The 16672-nt window shown below is 42.2% G+C and overlaps 1 protein-coding gene and 1 long non-coding RNA gene across 2 annotated transcripts in view; one reads left to right on the top strand and one right to left on the bottom strand.

Moving 5' to 3' along the window:
* Positions 1 to 15978, top strand: part of UMPS (uridine monophosphate synthetase) — a 33994-nt gene extending 18016 nt beyond the window's left edge. The window contains exons 4-6 of the mRNA XM_012473878.2: positions 1654 to 1829; positions 3671 to 3785; positions 5441 to 15978. Of these exons, the coding sequence (XP_012329301.1) occupies positions 1654 to 1829; positions 3671 to 3785; positions 5441 to 5610 (461 nt within the window). The 3' untranslated portion in view covers positions 5611 to 15978. The remainder of the gene's footprint in view (positions 1 to 1653; positions 1830 to 3670; positions 3786 to 5440) is intronic.
* LOC135268891 (uncharacterized) overlaps positions 11937 to 16672 on the bottom strand; it is a 22615-nt gene continuing 17879 nt past the window's right edge. Inside the window, exon 2 of the long non-coding RNA XR_010337247.1 lies at positions 11937 to 12007. This is a non-coding gene — a long non-coding RNA (uncharacterized LOC135268891). The remainder of the gene's footprint in view (positions 12008 to 16672) is intronic.

Genomic DNA, 16672 nt, shown 5'->3' with positions numbered 1-16672 from the left:
GAGGCAGGAGAATTGCTTGAACCCAGGAGGTGGAGGTTGCGGTGAGCCAAGATGGCACCACTGCACTCCAGCCTGGGCAACAGAAGTGAAACTGCATCTCAAAAAAAAAAAAAAAAGATTTATTTGTAGCAGAAAAAGTTCTATTGATAAATTTCTTTCTTTCTTTCTTTTTTTAAGATGGAGTTTCGCTCTTGTTACTCAGGCTGGAGTGCAATGGTGTGATCTTGGCTCACCGCAACCTCCGCCTCCTGGGTTCAGGCAATTCTGCCAGCCTCCCGAGTAGCTGGGATTACAGGCACGCGCCACCATGCCCAGCTAATTTTTTGTATTTTTAGTAGAGACGGGGTTTCACCATGTTGATCAGGATGGTCTCGATCTCTTGACCTCGTGATCCACCCGCCTTGGCCTGCCAAAGTGCTGGGATTACAGGCATGAGCCACCGCGCCCGGCCGATAAACATTCTTTATATAAAATAGTGCATGTGTTGGTTGAGAAAAATACTCAGTTCTACTGCCTATTCTATGTAAATTTCTGTCTGTTTTTACAGCTATGGTCAGACTGTATTTTAATGCATTTTTCACTTAACCTTGTAACAGATATTGGTGGTGTTATTTAACATTTTTTGTAGGCATCTTTGAGGTAACTTTTCTTTAATGTGTGCATGTTCAGAAGCTATTTCTTTTAAACAGATTTGTCTTTAAGTGACTTCTTCCTATGTTTAAGATGTCCTGCCATCATCACATTGCCCAACGTACTTTAGCTAATTGACTGGTATAAGAGTTTTATACAAACTCTCTTCAAGTCTGCATAGAGGTTTTTCAAAAATTAGGCCTTTTACTTTCCACTTTTAGAAGGAATATAGTTGCCTATTGAAATTAGATAGCTAAGGAGACCTAAGGAACGCATAGAAATATTGAGCGATAGTAAAGCTGCTGAGAGACCCCTGCAGAGTGAAAACTTGTTATCTTCAAGAATTTTATTTTTTTATTTTTTTTAGACGGGGTCTTGCTCTGTCACCCAGGCTGGAGTGCAGTGGTGCAATCTTGGCTCACAGCAACCTCCGCCTCCCGGGCTCAAGCGATCCTCCCACCTCAGCCTCCCAAGTAGCTGGGACTACAGGCATGTGCCACCATACCTGGCTAATTTTTTGTGTTTTTGGTAGAGATGAAGTTTTGCTATGATGCCCAGGCCGGTGTTGAACTCCTAAGCTCAAGTAATCTATTTACATCAGCCTCCCAAAGTACTGGGATTACAGACATGAGGCACAGTGAGGAACTTTAAATTGTTATTCTTGACATCAACAAATGTTTGTCTTCACTGGAGTCCCTTTCTAATAGCTTGAGCTGTATTTGTGGTCATGAGCTTCAGCCTGCAAGGAAAAACAGTCCTACTAGTGTTCCTGATAAGCCAAGTGCAGACCTTGGAAGTTTTTTTCCTCATTGTAATCTCTCACCCAGCTGCTTACCTAAATAACAGATAAATTTTTCACAGATGGAACTATGGGTCGGCTGATAATCACTAAAGTTCCTGAAGTGTTTGATTCTCTCATTAATATGTTACTAGAAGATTATTTCATATCCTAGTTGGTTGATTGGACAAGAGGTTAGAGGTTTTTATTTGAAAATTGAAAATCTTTTTCCCCCTTCTTCTTAGGAGGTATCTTTAAAATAGCTTCCTGGGCAGATCTAGTAAATGCTCACGTGGTGCCAGGCTCAGGAGTTGTAAAAGGCCTTCAGGAAGTGGGGCTGCCTTTGCATCGAGGGTGCCTGCTTATTGCGGAAATGAGCTCCACCGGCTCCCTGGCCACTGGGGACTACACTAGAGCAGCGGTAAGTGATGGAGGGACGGGGTGAGAGGAGGCAGGGGCCGCTGTGCTGTATGCTATAGGGCAAGAAAATATCTCTTAATCTGGCGTCTATGGAACCTCTGCCAAAAAAAAAAAAAAAAAAAAAAAATCCAGCTCTTGTTAGTGTGACAGTATATTAATGCTAGTTGGATAGAATTCCTTGATAGTTAATAGCATTTTATGTTGTGTAGTGGACACTTCAGGAAATTGTATTGTACTCTAAGAGAAACTTTGAGACCCAGATAATTAGTCAAACACTTACTAAGTCTACCAGGACTTTAAGTAATTGTTTTTTTCATCTCACCATGAGTTGAGAAAAGATAAGAGCTTCCCAGACATGTAGTTTCTCAGAATCTCCCGAGTCCTACAGAGATGCACATTCCCGTGACAGCAGCCCACATGCAGTGCTTTTCTCTTATTCTTGTCAGATATTTTAGAATATAATACTACTTTTTAAAAAATTGTCATGGAGGCTGGGCACAGTTGTTCACACCTGTAATCCTAGCATATTTTGGGAGGCCAAGGTGGGAGGACTGCTTGAGGTCATGAGTTTGAGACCAGCTTGACATCATAGTGAGAACTTTACAAAAAAAGGAATAAGCAAATTAACCAGGCATGATAGTACATGCCTATAGTCCCAGCTATTTGGGAGGCTAAAGTGGGAGGATCACTTGAGGCTGCAAGATGAAGGCTGCAGGGAGCTATGATCATGCCATTGTACCCCAGCCTGGCAAGAGTAAAAGCATATCTCAAAAAAAAAAAAAAAAAAACCCCATGATTTTTTTCCCTACGTGAAAATTCTAGAAGTAACGATTTCTATTTTTTTCATATTATTTCAAAGACTATCTGGAGACTTAATAGAACTCATATGGCTCTACAGTCAGATTTTAACCCCATCCCTGAATTGATTATAGATGTCTGATTTCCCAACTCTCACAAGCACAGGAACCATACGTCAGTTTTAATATTTGGCATTCTGGCAGTCTGGGTCTGGCCCAAGGACAAGACGTGACTTGTTTGTTGGCAGTAGTACTTGATGGCAAGAATATGTCAAATGAGTCTTAGGTCTTGAGGAAGTACCAAATCAGAAAGCCAGGCAGACCTTCTAAGGTAACTTTTATGAATGTGAGATAATAGTATAGAAATTGGGGAGACCAGTTGATGTTACAGAAGAGGGAAAGTGGTAGAGGTGAGATTTCTTTAGCTCTTTAAAGCGTATCTGTTCTTTACATGACAGCTGCCTTTGGATATAAAGTACCCTGTCTGTGTAGTCAGTAAGCCTTGAATGTGGTTTCATACCATTATAATGTACTCTAGAGTACTCACCTCAAATCCATTTTGAAAGTAGGTGAGTCACCAAGCATTATTAGAAATAAGTAATTGTGCAGCATGTTGATTTTAGATGCATATGGTATAGGATTTTTGTTTTAAGTATGGTTTATTGTGGGAAGGGATGGGAAAGGGTCATCTCAGAGTCTTAGTGAAGCAAATGTGTTTCATAATGGTTTCGATCTAACATGACCTGTTTCAGATATAGTGAGTTTATATATATGAAATGAGAAAACGTGTCTGTAATACAGCAGAGTCTCTAACTGGATAATAGAGCATATGCTGGGCATGGTGACTCACACCTGTAACCCCAGCACTTTGGGAGGCCAACTTGGGAGGATCCCTTGAGCCCAGGAGTTCAAGACCAGCCTGGGCAATATAGGGAGACCCTATGTCTTTTTTTTTTTAAGTTTAAAAAAAAATAGAGCATATTTTTACTTTTATTCTGTGTGATTAACTGTTTTCTTGTCATATGTCCTATTACATTCCATTTAGGTTAGAATGGCTGAGGAGCACTCTGAATTTGTTGTTGGTTTTATTTCTGGTTCCCGAGTAAGCATGAAACCAGAATTTCTTCACTTGACTCCAGGAGTTCAGTTGGAAGAAAGAGGTAAATCTAAATCTCTTCACTGGTCATGGCTCTTCCAAAAATGCTTCTTTACCCACGGCAGGCAAAATACTTTGCATGTTTTTATACATTTGCTTAAGAGAAGCCTTCTTAGTCTAGAACAATAATGAATCAGCCCTTTGGTAACGGTGTATCTTTGGACAAGTCAGTTTACTTTTAGTCTCATTTTCTTAATCTGTAAAATGGGGATGATAAAAGTATTGACCTCATAAAGTAATCAAGAGGGTTTAATGAGAACATGTAGGGTATTTAACACACTGTCTTGGCACAGAGTAAATATTCTGTACTTGTAAGCCCTTATCTGTAAGCCCTCATAATTCTCTGACTAGATACTATAGTTAGGATTTGGGCTTTTAAGAATACTTAAAGTATCTTGGATTTGGAAGATAATAAGCCATTTAATACAATGCTTCTAGAACAGCAGAATTTAATAAAATAAAAAAGCAAAATTTAAGGATTAAGATTTATGCATAGTCTGTGACCACTTGATGGGGTTGTGACAGAAAGGTTCTTGTATATGGTAGTGGTCAGGTTAGACTTGCTCAACAGTGCATTGTGGTGATTCTGAGATGTATGCTAAACTTTTCTTAAATTGTGAGGCCAATCTTTTTTGTATTTTTTTGATACTGAAACTTTCTTGGCAACATGAGTTTTACTTCATTTTTTAAATATATTGTTAAGCTACAGATGATCTAAAATTCGACATTGAGGAAGTATATATTCAAGGCAACTTGAATCTATGATTTTGGGGAAAAAAATTACTTGAAAAAAATAATAATTAATAAGGCCGGGTGCGGTGGCTCATGCCTGTAATCCCAGCACTTAGGGAGGCAGAGGTGGGCAGATCACTTGAGATCAAGAGTTCGAGACCAGCTTGGCCAACATGGTGAAACTCTGTCTCTACTAAAATCACAAAAATTAGCTGGGCATGCTGGTGTTTGCTTGTAATCCCAGCTACTTGGGAGGCTGAGCCAGGAGAATTGCTTGAACTCAGGAGGCGGAGGTTGCAGTGAGCCAAGATTGTGCCGCTGCACTCCAGCCTGGGTGACAGAGCAAGACTTTGTCTCAAAAAAAAAAAATACAATAAATAAATAAAAATAAACTTTACCATTGAAAAGGAGATGGTGGTGAGCATCTTTCTCCATTTGAGGTCTCTGGCCTACCCAGTGAGTCTCTTCAGCTTCTGTTTTTACCTACTTGCTGTACAAAAGGGGAATGAAAATAGAAGCATTTTTTTAAAGTTTTTTTTTCTGGAGAGGGCATCTTGCTCTGTCACCCAGACTGGAGTGCACTGGCGGAATCTCCAGCTCACTGGAATCTCTACCTCCCAGGTTCAAGCGATTCTCCTGTCTCAGCTTCCTGAGTAGTTGGGATTACAGGCATGTACCACCACACCTGGCTAATTTTTGTATTCTTAGAGACAGAGTTTTGCCATGTTGGTCAGGCAGGTCTTGAATCCTGACCTCAGGTGATCTGCCTGCTTCAGCCTCTCAAAGTGCTCAGGATTACAGGCGTGAGCCACTGCGCCCGACCTAGGAGCATATTTTTATTTAAAGTTGGTTGGATCCTTTTTTCAGAGAAGTCATGGGACAGATTTTCTGATTTTTGTTAAACAATAGTTTTTGTGTTTCTTGTAGGAGATAACCTTGGCCAACAGTACAATAACCCACAAGAAGTTATTGGCAAACGAGGTTCTGATATCATCATCGTAGGCCGTGGTATACTCTCAGCAGCTAATCGTCTGGAAGCAGCGGAGATGTACAGAAAAGCTGCTTGGGAAGCGTATTTGAGTAGACTTGGTGTTTAAGTGCTTCAGATGCATTTTTGTGAAGACGTTGAAGATATGTGGTCCCCCCGAAAGTCACTGGCTGGAAATCATCAGCTGCCTTTACTACTGCTTGGATTCTTCCACCGGGCCTGTGTAAGAATGGCTTCTGGAGTTACCATGGTCTTTAGGAAATACTAAGTAATTTGTAATCACTGCATTGTTACTATTTTAAGTTCATTCTCAAGCTTGTGTTTTTTGACACTAGTGTTTGTTATATAGCCACAGTCCTGTCTAGGTTAGGGTCTTCCACATTTGAGTATCCTTCCTATCTCTCCATGGGACTAGCCTGCTTTGTTATTCTTTTATGTTTTTTTATTTTTATTTTTTTTGTTTGTACTTTAGGTTCTGGGGTACATGTGCAGATGATGCAGGATTGTTGCTTAGGTGCATACTTGGCAAGGTGGTTTGCTGCCTCCATCCCCTGTCACCTATATCTGGCATTTCTCCTCATTTTATCCCTCCCCAACCTCCCCACCCGATGCTGTTCCTCCCCTAGCTCCCCCAAACAGATCCTAGTGTGTGATGCTCCCCTCCCTGTGTCCATGTGTTCTTGTTGTTCAACACCTGCCTACAAGTGAGAACATGCAGTGTTTGGTTTTCTGTTCTTGTGTCAATTGGCTGAGAATGATGGTTTCGAGACTCATCCATGTCCTCCCTACAAAGGACACGAACTCTTCGTTTTTTATGGCTGCATAGTATTCCATGGTGTATATGTGCCACATTTTCTTTCTCCAGTCTATCATCATTGATGGGCATTTGGCTTGGTTCCAAGTCTTTGCTATTGTAAACAGTGCCACAGTGAACATACGTGTGCATGTGTCTTTATAATAGAATGATTTATAATCCTTTGGATATATACCCAGTAATGGGATTGCTGAGTCAGATGGAATTTCTATTTCTAGATCCTTGAGGAATCGCCACACTGTCTTCCACAATGGTTGAACTGATTTAAACTCCCACCAACAGTGTAAAAGTGTTCCTATTTCTCCACATCCTCTCCAGCATCTGTTGTCTCCTGATTTTTTAATCATTGCCATTCTAACTGGCATGAGATGGTATCTCAATGTGGTTTTGATTTGCACTTCTCTAATGACCAGTGATGATGAGCATTTTTTCATGTTTGTTGGTGCATAAATGTCTTCTTTTGAAAAGTGTCTGTTCATATCCTTTGTCCACTTTTGAATGGGTTTGTTTTTTTCTTGTAAATCTGCTTTAGTTCTTTGTAGATTCTGGATATTAGCCCTTTGTCAGTTAGGTAGATTGCAAAAATTTTTTTCCATTCTGTCGGTTGCTGGTTCACTCTAACGATTGTTGCTTTTGCTGTGCAGAAACTCTTAAGTTTAATTAAATCCCATATTTGTCTATTTTGGCTTTTGTTGCCATTGCTTTTGGTGTTTTAATCATGAAGTCCTTGCTTATGCCTATATCTTGAATGGTTTTGCCTAGGTTTTCTTCTAGGGTTTTTATGGTTTTAGTTCTTAGGTTTAAATCTTTAATCCATCTGGAGTTACTTTTTGTATAAGGTGTAAAGAAGGGGTCTAGTTTCAACTTTCTGCACATGGTTAGCCAGTTTTTCCAACACCATTTATTAAACAGGGAATCCTTTTCCCCATTGCTTGTTTTTGTCAGGTTTGTCAAAGATCAGATGGTTGCAGATGTGTGGTGTTACTTCCGAGGTCTCTGTTCTGTTCCATTGGTCTGTATCTCTGTTTTGGTACCAGTACCATGCTGTTTTGATTACAGTAGCCTTGTAGTGTAGCTTGAAGTCAGGTAGCATGATACCTCCAGCTTTGTTCTTTTTGCTTAGGATTGTCTTGGCTATGCGGGCTCTCTTTTGGTTCCATATGAAGTTTAAAGTGTTTTTTTCCAGTTCTGTGAAGAAGGTCAATTGTAGCTTTATGGGGATAGCATTGAATTTATGAATTACTTTGGGCAGTATGGTCATTTTCACGATATTGATTCTTCCTAACCATGAGCAGGGAATGTTTTTCCATCCATTTCTGTCCCCTCTCATTTCCTTGAGCAGTGGTTTGTGGTCTTTCGCATCCTTTGTTAGTTGTATTCCTAGGTATTTTACTATCTTTGTAGCAATTGTGAATGGGAGTGTGCTCATGATTTGGTTCTCTGTCTTGTTGGTGTAGAGGAATGCTTGTGATTTCTGCACATTGATTTTGTATCCTGAGACTTTGCTGAAGTTGTTTATCAGCTTAAGGAGATTTTGGGCTGAGACAATGGGGTCTTCTAGATATACAATCATGTCATCTGCAAATAGAGACAATTTGACTTCCTCTTTTCCTAATTGAATACCCTTTATTTCTTTTTCTTGCCTGAGTACTCTGGCTAGAACTTCCAATACTATATTGAATAGAAATGGTGAGAGAGGGCATCTTTGTCTAGTGCCTGTTTTCAAAGGGAATGCTTCCAGTTTTTGCCTGTTAAGTATGATATTGGCTGTGGGCTTGTCGTAAATAGGTTTTATTATTTTGAGATACCTTCCATCAATACCTAGTTTATTGAGAGGTTTTAGCATAAAGGGCTGTTGAACTTTGTTGAAGACTTTCTCTGAATCTATTGAGATGATCATGTGGTTGTCTTTGGTTCTGTTTATATGGTGGATTACATTTATAGATTTGTGTATGTTGAACCAGCCTTTCATCCCTGGGATGAAGCCTACTTGATTATGATTGATAAGCTTTTTGATTGTGCTGTTGCATTCAGTTTGTGAGTATTTTATTGAAGATTTTTGTATCAATGTTCATCATGGATATTGGCCTGAAGTTTTCTTTTTTAGTTGAGTCTCTGCCCGGTTTTGGTATCAGGATGACGTTGGTCTCATAAAATGAGTTAGGGAGGATGCCCTTTTTTTGTATTGTTTGGAATAGTTTCAGAAGGAATGGTACCACAAAGGGAAACCCATCAGACTCACAATGTACTTCTGGTAGAATTTGTACGTTTTTGTATGTCTGGTAGAATTCATCTGTAAACCTGTCTGGATCTGGACTTTTTTTGGTTGGTAGGCTGTCAATTTCTGCCTCAACTTCAGACCTTGTTATTGGACTATTTAGGGATTCAGTTTCTTCCTGGTTTAGTCTTGGGAGGGTGTAAGTATCCAGGAATTTATCAATTTCTTCTGGATTTGCTGGTTTATGTGCATAGAGTTGTTTGTAGTAATCACTGATAGTGGTTTGTATTTTTGTGGCTTCAGTAGTGATATCCCCTTTATAATTTTTTATTGCATCTATTCGATTCTTCTCTCTTTTCTTTTTTATTAATCTGGCTAGTGGTCTATTTTGTTGATTTTTTGCTAAGAACCAGCTCCTGGATTTATTGATTTTTTTTTTTTTTTTTGAAGGGTTTTTTGTGTCTATCTCCTTCAGTTCTGCTCTGATCTTAGTTATTTCTTGTCTTCTACTAGCATTTGAATTTTTTTGATCTTGCTCCTCTGGCTCTTTCAATTTTGACGATAGGGTGTTGATTTTAGATCTTTCCTTGCTTCTGATGTGGTCATTTATTGCTATAAATTTCCCCGCTTTAAATGTGTCCCAGAGAATCTGGTACATTGTATCTTCGTTCTTCTTGGTTTTGAAGAACATCTTTATTTCTGTCTTCATTTCATTGTTCATCCAGTCAGCCTTCTGGAGCCAGTTGTTCAGTTTCCATATAGTTGTGCGGTTTTGAGTAAGTTTCTTAATCCTGAGTTCTAATTTGATTGCAGTGTGGTCTGAGAGACTGTTTTGATTTCCATTCTTTTGCATTTGCTGAGGAGTGATTTATTTCCAATTATGTGGTCAATTTTAGAGTAAGTGCAATGTGGTGCTGAGAAGAACGTATATTCTCTGGATTTGGGGTGGAGAGTTCTGTAGATGTCTCTTAGGTCCTCTTGGTTCAGATCATATACGTTCAAGTCCTGGATATCCATGTTGACTTTCTGTCTTGTTGATCTGTCTAATATTGACAAAGGAGTGTTAAAGTCTCCCACGATTATTGTGTGGGAGTCTAAGTCTCTTTGTAGATCGTTAAGAAATTGCTTTATGTATCTGGGTGCTCCTGTATGGGGTGCATATATATTTAGGATAATTAGCTCTTGTTGCATTGATTTTTTTTTTTTTTTTTTTACCATTATGTAATGCCCTTCTTTGTCTCTTTTGATCTTTGTTGGTTTGAAGTCCATTGTATCAGAGACTAGGATTGCAACCCCTGCTTTTTCTTTTTTCTCTCCATTTGCTTGGTAAATCTTCCATCCCTTTGAGTCTGTATGTGTCTTTGCACATGAGATGCGTCTCCTGAATACAGCACACCGATGGGTCTTGACTTTTGCCAGTCTGTGTCTTTTGCCAGTTTGCCAGTCTGTGTCTTTTGATTGAGGTATGTAGGCAATTTACATTTAATATTAATATTGTTATGTGTGAATTTGATCCTGCCATTTTGTTACTGGCTGGTTATTTTGCCTGTTAGTTGATGCAGTTTCTTCATTGTGTTGTTTGTCTTTACCATTTGGTACGTTTTTGCAGTGGCTGGTACTGGTTGTTCCTTTCCATGTTTAGTACTTCCTTCAGGAGCTCATGTAAGGCAGGTTTTGTAGCGACAAAATCTCTCAGCAATTGCTTGTTCATAAAGGATTTTATTTCTCCTTCACTTACGAAGCTTAGTTTGGCCAGATATGAAATTCTGGGTTGAAAGTTCTTTTCTTTAAGGATGTTGAATATTGGCCCCCACTCCCTTCTAGCTTGTAGGGTTTCTGCCGAGAGATCTGCTGTGAGTCTGATGGTCTTTCCTTTGTGTGTGACTCGACCTTTCTCTCTGGCTTCCCTTAGCATTTTTTCCTTCATTTCAACCCTGGTGAATCTGACGATTTTGTGCCTGGGGTTGCTCTTCTTGAGTAATATCTTTGTGGTGTTCTCTGTATTTCCTGAATTTGAATGTTGGCCTGCCTTGTTAGGTTGGGGAAGTTCTCTTGGATAATATCCTGAAGAGTGTTTTCCAGCTTGGATTCATTTTCCCTGTCATATTCAGGTACGCTGATCAAGGGTAGATTAGGTCTTTTCATATAATCCCATATTTTTTGGAGGCTTTGTTCATTTCATTTCCTTTTTTTCTCTAGTCTTGCCTTCTCATTTTATTTCATTGAGTTGATCTTCAATCTCTGATATCCTTTCTTCTGCTTGATCAATTTGGCTATTGAAACTTGTGTATGCCTCATGAAGTTCTCATGCTGTGTTTTTCAGCTCCATCAAGTCGTTTATGTTCTTCTCTAAGCTGGTTATTCTAGTCTAGTTAGCATTTCGTCTAAACTTTTTTCAAGGTTTTTAGTTTCTTTGAATTGGGTTAGAACATGTTCCTTTAGCTCAGAGAAGTTTGTTATTACCCACCTTCTGTCAATTCATCAAGCTCATTCTCCATCCTGTTTTGTTTCCTTGATGGTGAGGAGTTGTTGTGATCCCTTGGAGGAGGAGAAGCGTTCTGGTATTTGATGGTTTCATCCTTTCTGCATTGTTTTCTTCCCATCTTCATGGATTTATCTAGCTTTGATTGCAGGGAGCTGCTTGAGGAGGATACTGTCCCTGTGTACCGGCAGAGGCGCTGCTGGGCTGCCACTCAGTTGAGCTGCTATGTATTTTTTTGGTCTCTTTTGTTCACACAGGAAGATTAGACCTGCCTCTGCAATGGCGGCTGCCCTTCCCCGCACCGAGCTGCATCCTTCTGGGTCAAGCTCGAACTGATGTGCTGGCTGTGAAACGAGCGAGATGGCTTCAGTTTGCTGGGCTTTGTGGGGGTGGGACCCGCCTAGCCATATCGCCTGACTCCCTGCTTTCAGCTCCCCTTCTTTCTGGGGGGTGGGTAGCTCTGTCCTGCAGGCTCTCTCAGCATTAGCCAGTACATCTGCTTAGGTCTGTGCTGACAACCTGCGGCGCTGGCCGAAGTTGCTGCTTAGCTCTGTGCAGGTACCTCGCGGGCACTTTTCAGCCCGGCGAAGATCTCCTGGTCTGTGGGTTGCAGAGGGCTTAGGTGAAGTGCAGTATCTGAACCTGAATGCCAGAGGGGGAGAGCCCCCGATCCTCTGGTTAGATGCACTTCCTGGGTGGAGCGGTGCCCCTCCCTGCCTCGGTTTGGAGGGGGAGAGCCCCTGATCCTCTGGTTAGATGCACTTCCTGGGTGGAGTGGTGCCCCTCCCTGCCTCGGTTTGCCCTCTTTGTGTTATACCCACTGTCCAACCAGTCCCATTGAAATGAAACTGGTACCTCATTTGGAAATGTGGACATTACTTGCCTTCTGCGTCTCTCTTGCTGGGAACTGTACTCCAGAGCTGTTTCTATTTGGCCATCTCAGCGGAGGTCCTTTTTTTCTTCTTTTTTGAGATGAGATCTTGCTCTGTTGCCTAGGATGGAGTGCAGTGGTGAGATCACGGCTCATTGCAGCCTTGACCTCCCACGTGACCCTCCTACCTCACCCTCCAGAGTAGCCAGGACTATAGGCATGCACCCACGACCAGCTAAACTTATTATTTGTATACATGAGGTCTTGCTGTGTTGCCCAGGCTGGTCTCAACTCCTGGGCTCAAGCAATCCTGCCTCAGTCTCTCAAAGTGCTGAGATTACAGGTGTGAGCCAGTATGCCCAGTCTGTTATTCTTTTAATTACAGTAAGACAAAAATTTTAGGACACCAAGAGGCTAAAGTCAACACAGCTTTTCTTGTGTCCTGTGTTCTCTGTCTAATGTGTTGCCCAAATAATATCTAAATGTTAGCCATTCTCCATCTCCAGCCTTAAAGTGGCAGTCCAGGTATCCACATGGGCTGGTTCCCAAAACTGCCATTGCTCAGTCTCCAATGAGGGGAGGTAAGGAAGGGGAAGGTGACTTTAGCTCAGCTTCCGAGCTAATATCTGGCTGTTATTTCAACAATTGGAGTTGTTGGAGTTCGGGCTCATTTTTTCCCCTAGGCAGCAATTATGGACTAGTGATAACACCAGTGATCAGCTTCCTGTGACTGACTTCACAGTCAGGAGGTCTAAGGTTCCATTTGGGGATTTGCTTAAGGATCCCACGTAATTGTCCCAACTGTCATTAGTAGAGGGGAGGTCAGCCTTCATTAATAATAAAGAGAAAGGCCACATTCAAGGTGGTTTTTGAGCAGGGCGGGGTGAGGGCTATCCTGGTGCTGACTGCACCAGCATACTCATATTCCTTCTCATCTGGGGCTCACCTGCAGGAAGTGGCACAGGGTCAGCCATTTCCCCACCCTTGTCAGCTCTTTCCACCTGACAGCCCACTCTTCTCTAATGACTCAGAGTCATTAGAGGCTAAAAAGCCTAGGATTTTTAACTCAGGTTTTTAATTATTTTCGCTAATGAAGTTTTTAGTTCAAGAGATTCTGCTCTAAAGTCCAATTTAAGCTTCAGGTCCCCAGTGCTGCATCTCCAGGGAAATTCTTTCTGTGGGAGAGCGACCAGCTATCAAGAAAGTGACCAGAAGGAACACGAAGGGACTTGGCCCTTGGGGCTACACTGGAGAAGCCAAAATCATGAAGGGGAGGAGAATTTTCTGACAAAAACTTGCAAGAATCTCTTATGTGTCTTCAGTGTTGAGAGGCCTTTGGAGTGATGTGCTGAGGTCTCAGGTACTTACTTCCCTGGGTGTCACTTCCACATGTCAGTGGTTCTTCCACTTTAGCAGGCATCAGGATCACCTGGAGTCTTGTCAGAACAGGTGCCCGGTCCTACCCCTGGTGTTTCAAACTCTGGGTATCTCTGGGATGGGGCTTGAGAATTTGCATTTCCAAAAAGGTCCCAGGTGATGCTGCAGTTGCCTGCACAGACACCAGACTTTAGAACCACTGCACTGGTCATTCACATTTCTGCCTCTGCAGTGAGGTGGCCTTGAGGTCTACCTCCCCCTGCTGAGAGTCACATGCTCTTGTCCTTCCTTTAGAAATGTGGGCTCCTAGCCGGGTGCGGTGGCTCACGCCTGTAATCCCAGCACTTTGGGAGGCTGAGGTGGGTGGACCACCTGAGGTCGAGTTCAAGACCAGCCTGGCTAACATGGTGAACCCCATCTCTGCTAAAAATGCAAAAATCAGCTGGGTGTGGTGGCACATGCCTGTAATCCCAGCTACTTGGGAGGCTGAGGCAGGAGAATCACTTGAACCCCGGAGGTGGCAGTTGCAGTGAGCCAAAATCGTGCCACTGCACTCCAGCCTGAGAGACAGAGCAAGACTCTGTCTGTCTCCAAAAAAAAAAAAAAAAAAAAAAAAGTGGGCTCCTGCCATCTCCAGGATGCAGGTACTGTTCCTGTTAATGAATTCTATGTTATAGGACCCCTGTTAGGTGTCTTGAGGGGAAATGAGAGGAGGCTCTCAAAGAATCACCCAGCCCCTGCCACTTATTTAAAGTATAGGTCCTATGCCCCACACCATCAGAGATTCTGCTTTAGCAGATTTGTGGTTTGCCCGCTTGGGTGTGTGCATTTCTAATGGGTGCCTCAAGAGATGTGGCTGTTTCTTAAGAGTCAGCCCAGTACTGCAGGCCTCCTACCTAAGCAGAAGCCCAGTCTGGAGTCAAAACTTTAGAGGACAAGTTGATTCAGACAGAGAAGAACTTGGGCTATATGAGCACTGTTCTTCAGCATTGAAGTATTTTGGAGGCATTAGTTTACCCTTTCTTAGTCAAGGAATATTTACAGAACATCTGGGCATTGTAACGCCTGGTCTTAGTGCGGAATATAGGGACAGTCTCCGTGGGGTACACAGAGTATTTGTGAGACTGATGAAGTTGAGAACACCATTCCTGGCCTCTTCAGCCACTCAAGGCATTCTGTAGAACATAAGCCCATAGATTGTGTGTGTGTGTGTGTATGTGTGTTCTGGAGGAAACTAAGAAACTATTTGATGGACCTCCTCTTATTTGGAACTCCCAAAGTCTAGCTACAGAATACGAAAGGGATCGGCTCAGTCTCACAGCCAGCCTGTGGATCTCAGTCCCAACACGCACCCCACTGAGTGAGTCAGCTCTAGGAAAATCTGCTGAAAGTAGGCCCAGGGCCTATTAAAGCCGTTTTTGGTTTGTTTGTTTTGAAACATGGTCTCACTCTGTTGCCCAGGCTGGAGTGCATCACGGCTCACTGCAGCCTTGACCTTCTGGGCTCAAGCAATCTTCCCAAGTACCTCGGACTACAGGTGTGCACCACCATGTCTGGCTAATTTTTAAATTTTTTTTAGAGATGGTTGGCAGGGGGGCGTCTCACTGTTGTCCAGACTGGTCTTGAACTCTTGGGCTCAAGTGATCCTCCCACTTCACCCTCCCAAAGTGCTGAGATTACAGGTGTGTATAACCGTGCCTGGCCAAACCTGTCTTGAAAAGCACTGGAGGGTAAAGATAGCAGCCTGAGGACATTTTTAATGTTCCTTCCCACACAACTTCCCATCACCAACCTCTTCCAAACTAAATGGTTGCCAGGGCCAACACATGGGAGGGGCCTAGGACTATCCATATGACCACAGACTGTCAGGATCTCCAAGGGGGACAGGTGTAGGACATTGTCTCCTTTCAGCTGGGTGAGAGAGAGGAATAATAAGGAGACTTGGGACATGGGGAGTAAAGGGGTGTGTGTGTGTGTGTGTGTGTGTGTGTGTGTGTGTGTGTTTATACACCTCAATACCAATGGATCTTCCTGACTCTGGAGGGACTGAGGGACAGCAGCATTCTGGTTAATGCAATGCTGGCCATAGATGCAGTCTGCAGGCCCCTGGCAACCGTTGGTTTGCTGCTGCATGAGGATCCACCCCTCCAACCATACAGAACCAAGGATAGGCAAAAGAAAAGCTCCAAAGGAACTCCCAACACATGAGGGAAGAAAGCAAAGAAAGAACACCTCCAACAGGTGTAAGCTCCAGGAGAGAGAGTGGGGTTTCCACTGTGTTGGGCTCAGTGCTGTGTTCTCAGTCCCTGGAACAGGACCCAGCAAGTGTTTCTGAATGGATGGATGGACCTGTGGCCCCTGATGAAAGTGAGCTGCCAGAGAAAACAGACCTCCCTCCATTCACCAAAACCAAACTGACGGAAACAAGAAGGCATAACTACAAGGTTTTGTTTGGGGACCTGAGATAAAAATTTCTGAATTTGAAAGTTTGATGGAAAAATTATAAAGGCATGGTAATATTGAGAGTCACTCACAGGCTGGAAGACCAAGGGGAAGAAATATATCAAAATTTGAAACAAAAATGCAAAGTAGAATTGATGGAGAGTAGATAAGAGGTTTAGCAGATGAAGTCATGAGTATTAGTACAAAAGGAAAAAATGGGAGTAAAGGAAATAATCATAAAAATAATTGAGGAAAATTAATTCAAAAAACTCAGGTCTGAAAAAATACTTGAGTCTGCAGATTAAAATGGCCCACTGAGTTCCAAAGGGGAGCTACAAATAAAGACATACTCCTGGGCATATCCTATAAAATTACTGAACTTCAAGGATAAGGACTTAAGAATGTTTTTGGTGTATCCCAGGGCTCTGGCTCCTGTCCACACTAGCGAGTGACATGCACTGAGCATGTGCCTTTCAGAGGGCTCATCCAGTGGAAGCTGGGAGAGCACAGGTAGTACTGGCTGCTGGAAATGGAATCTGCCTGTCAGCAACTGAAGGGGTGACTATATCTAGAATTTGAGGAAAGTGAAATCAGAAGCCTCAGTGTTCATCTAACCCCGTCATCCCATTTCACATATGACCTTGAGGCCCACTGAGAAATGATTTGCACAAGGTTAAAAGAACTCATTCCAGACAGAGCAGGGACTAGAATCTCCATCTCCTGACTCTAGTTTGGTATTTCTGTTGTTAATTCTTTTTACCTCCTTTCTATAAGAGTAGATGTATTCAACTTTTTCCCCCTTTATTTTTTTGGAAGACAATATTCTAAGTAAAGAACAAAATCACAACAGCTAGTTGTGTTGGCCACACAAACACTTGCCCAGCCCCAGATTCTACACCATCTTAATGAAATGTTACACAGTAAGAACACCCTCTTCCACTGCAATTCAAAGCGAGGAAGCTGCGAA

Source organism: Aotus nancymaae, unplaced genomic scaffold, assembly GCF_030222135.1.
Source record: "Aotus nancymaae isolate 86718 unplaced genomic scaffold, 86718_ANA_hifiasm-v0.15.2.pri h1tg000046l, whole genome shotgun sequence".
Lineage (NCBI taxonomy): Eukaryota > Metazoa > Chordata > Mammalia > Primates > Aotidae > Aotus > Aotus nancymaae.
This window is presented reverse-complemented; position numbering and strand designations above follow the sequence as displayed.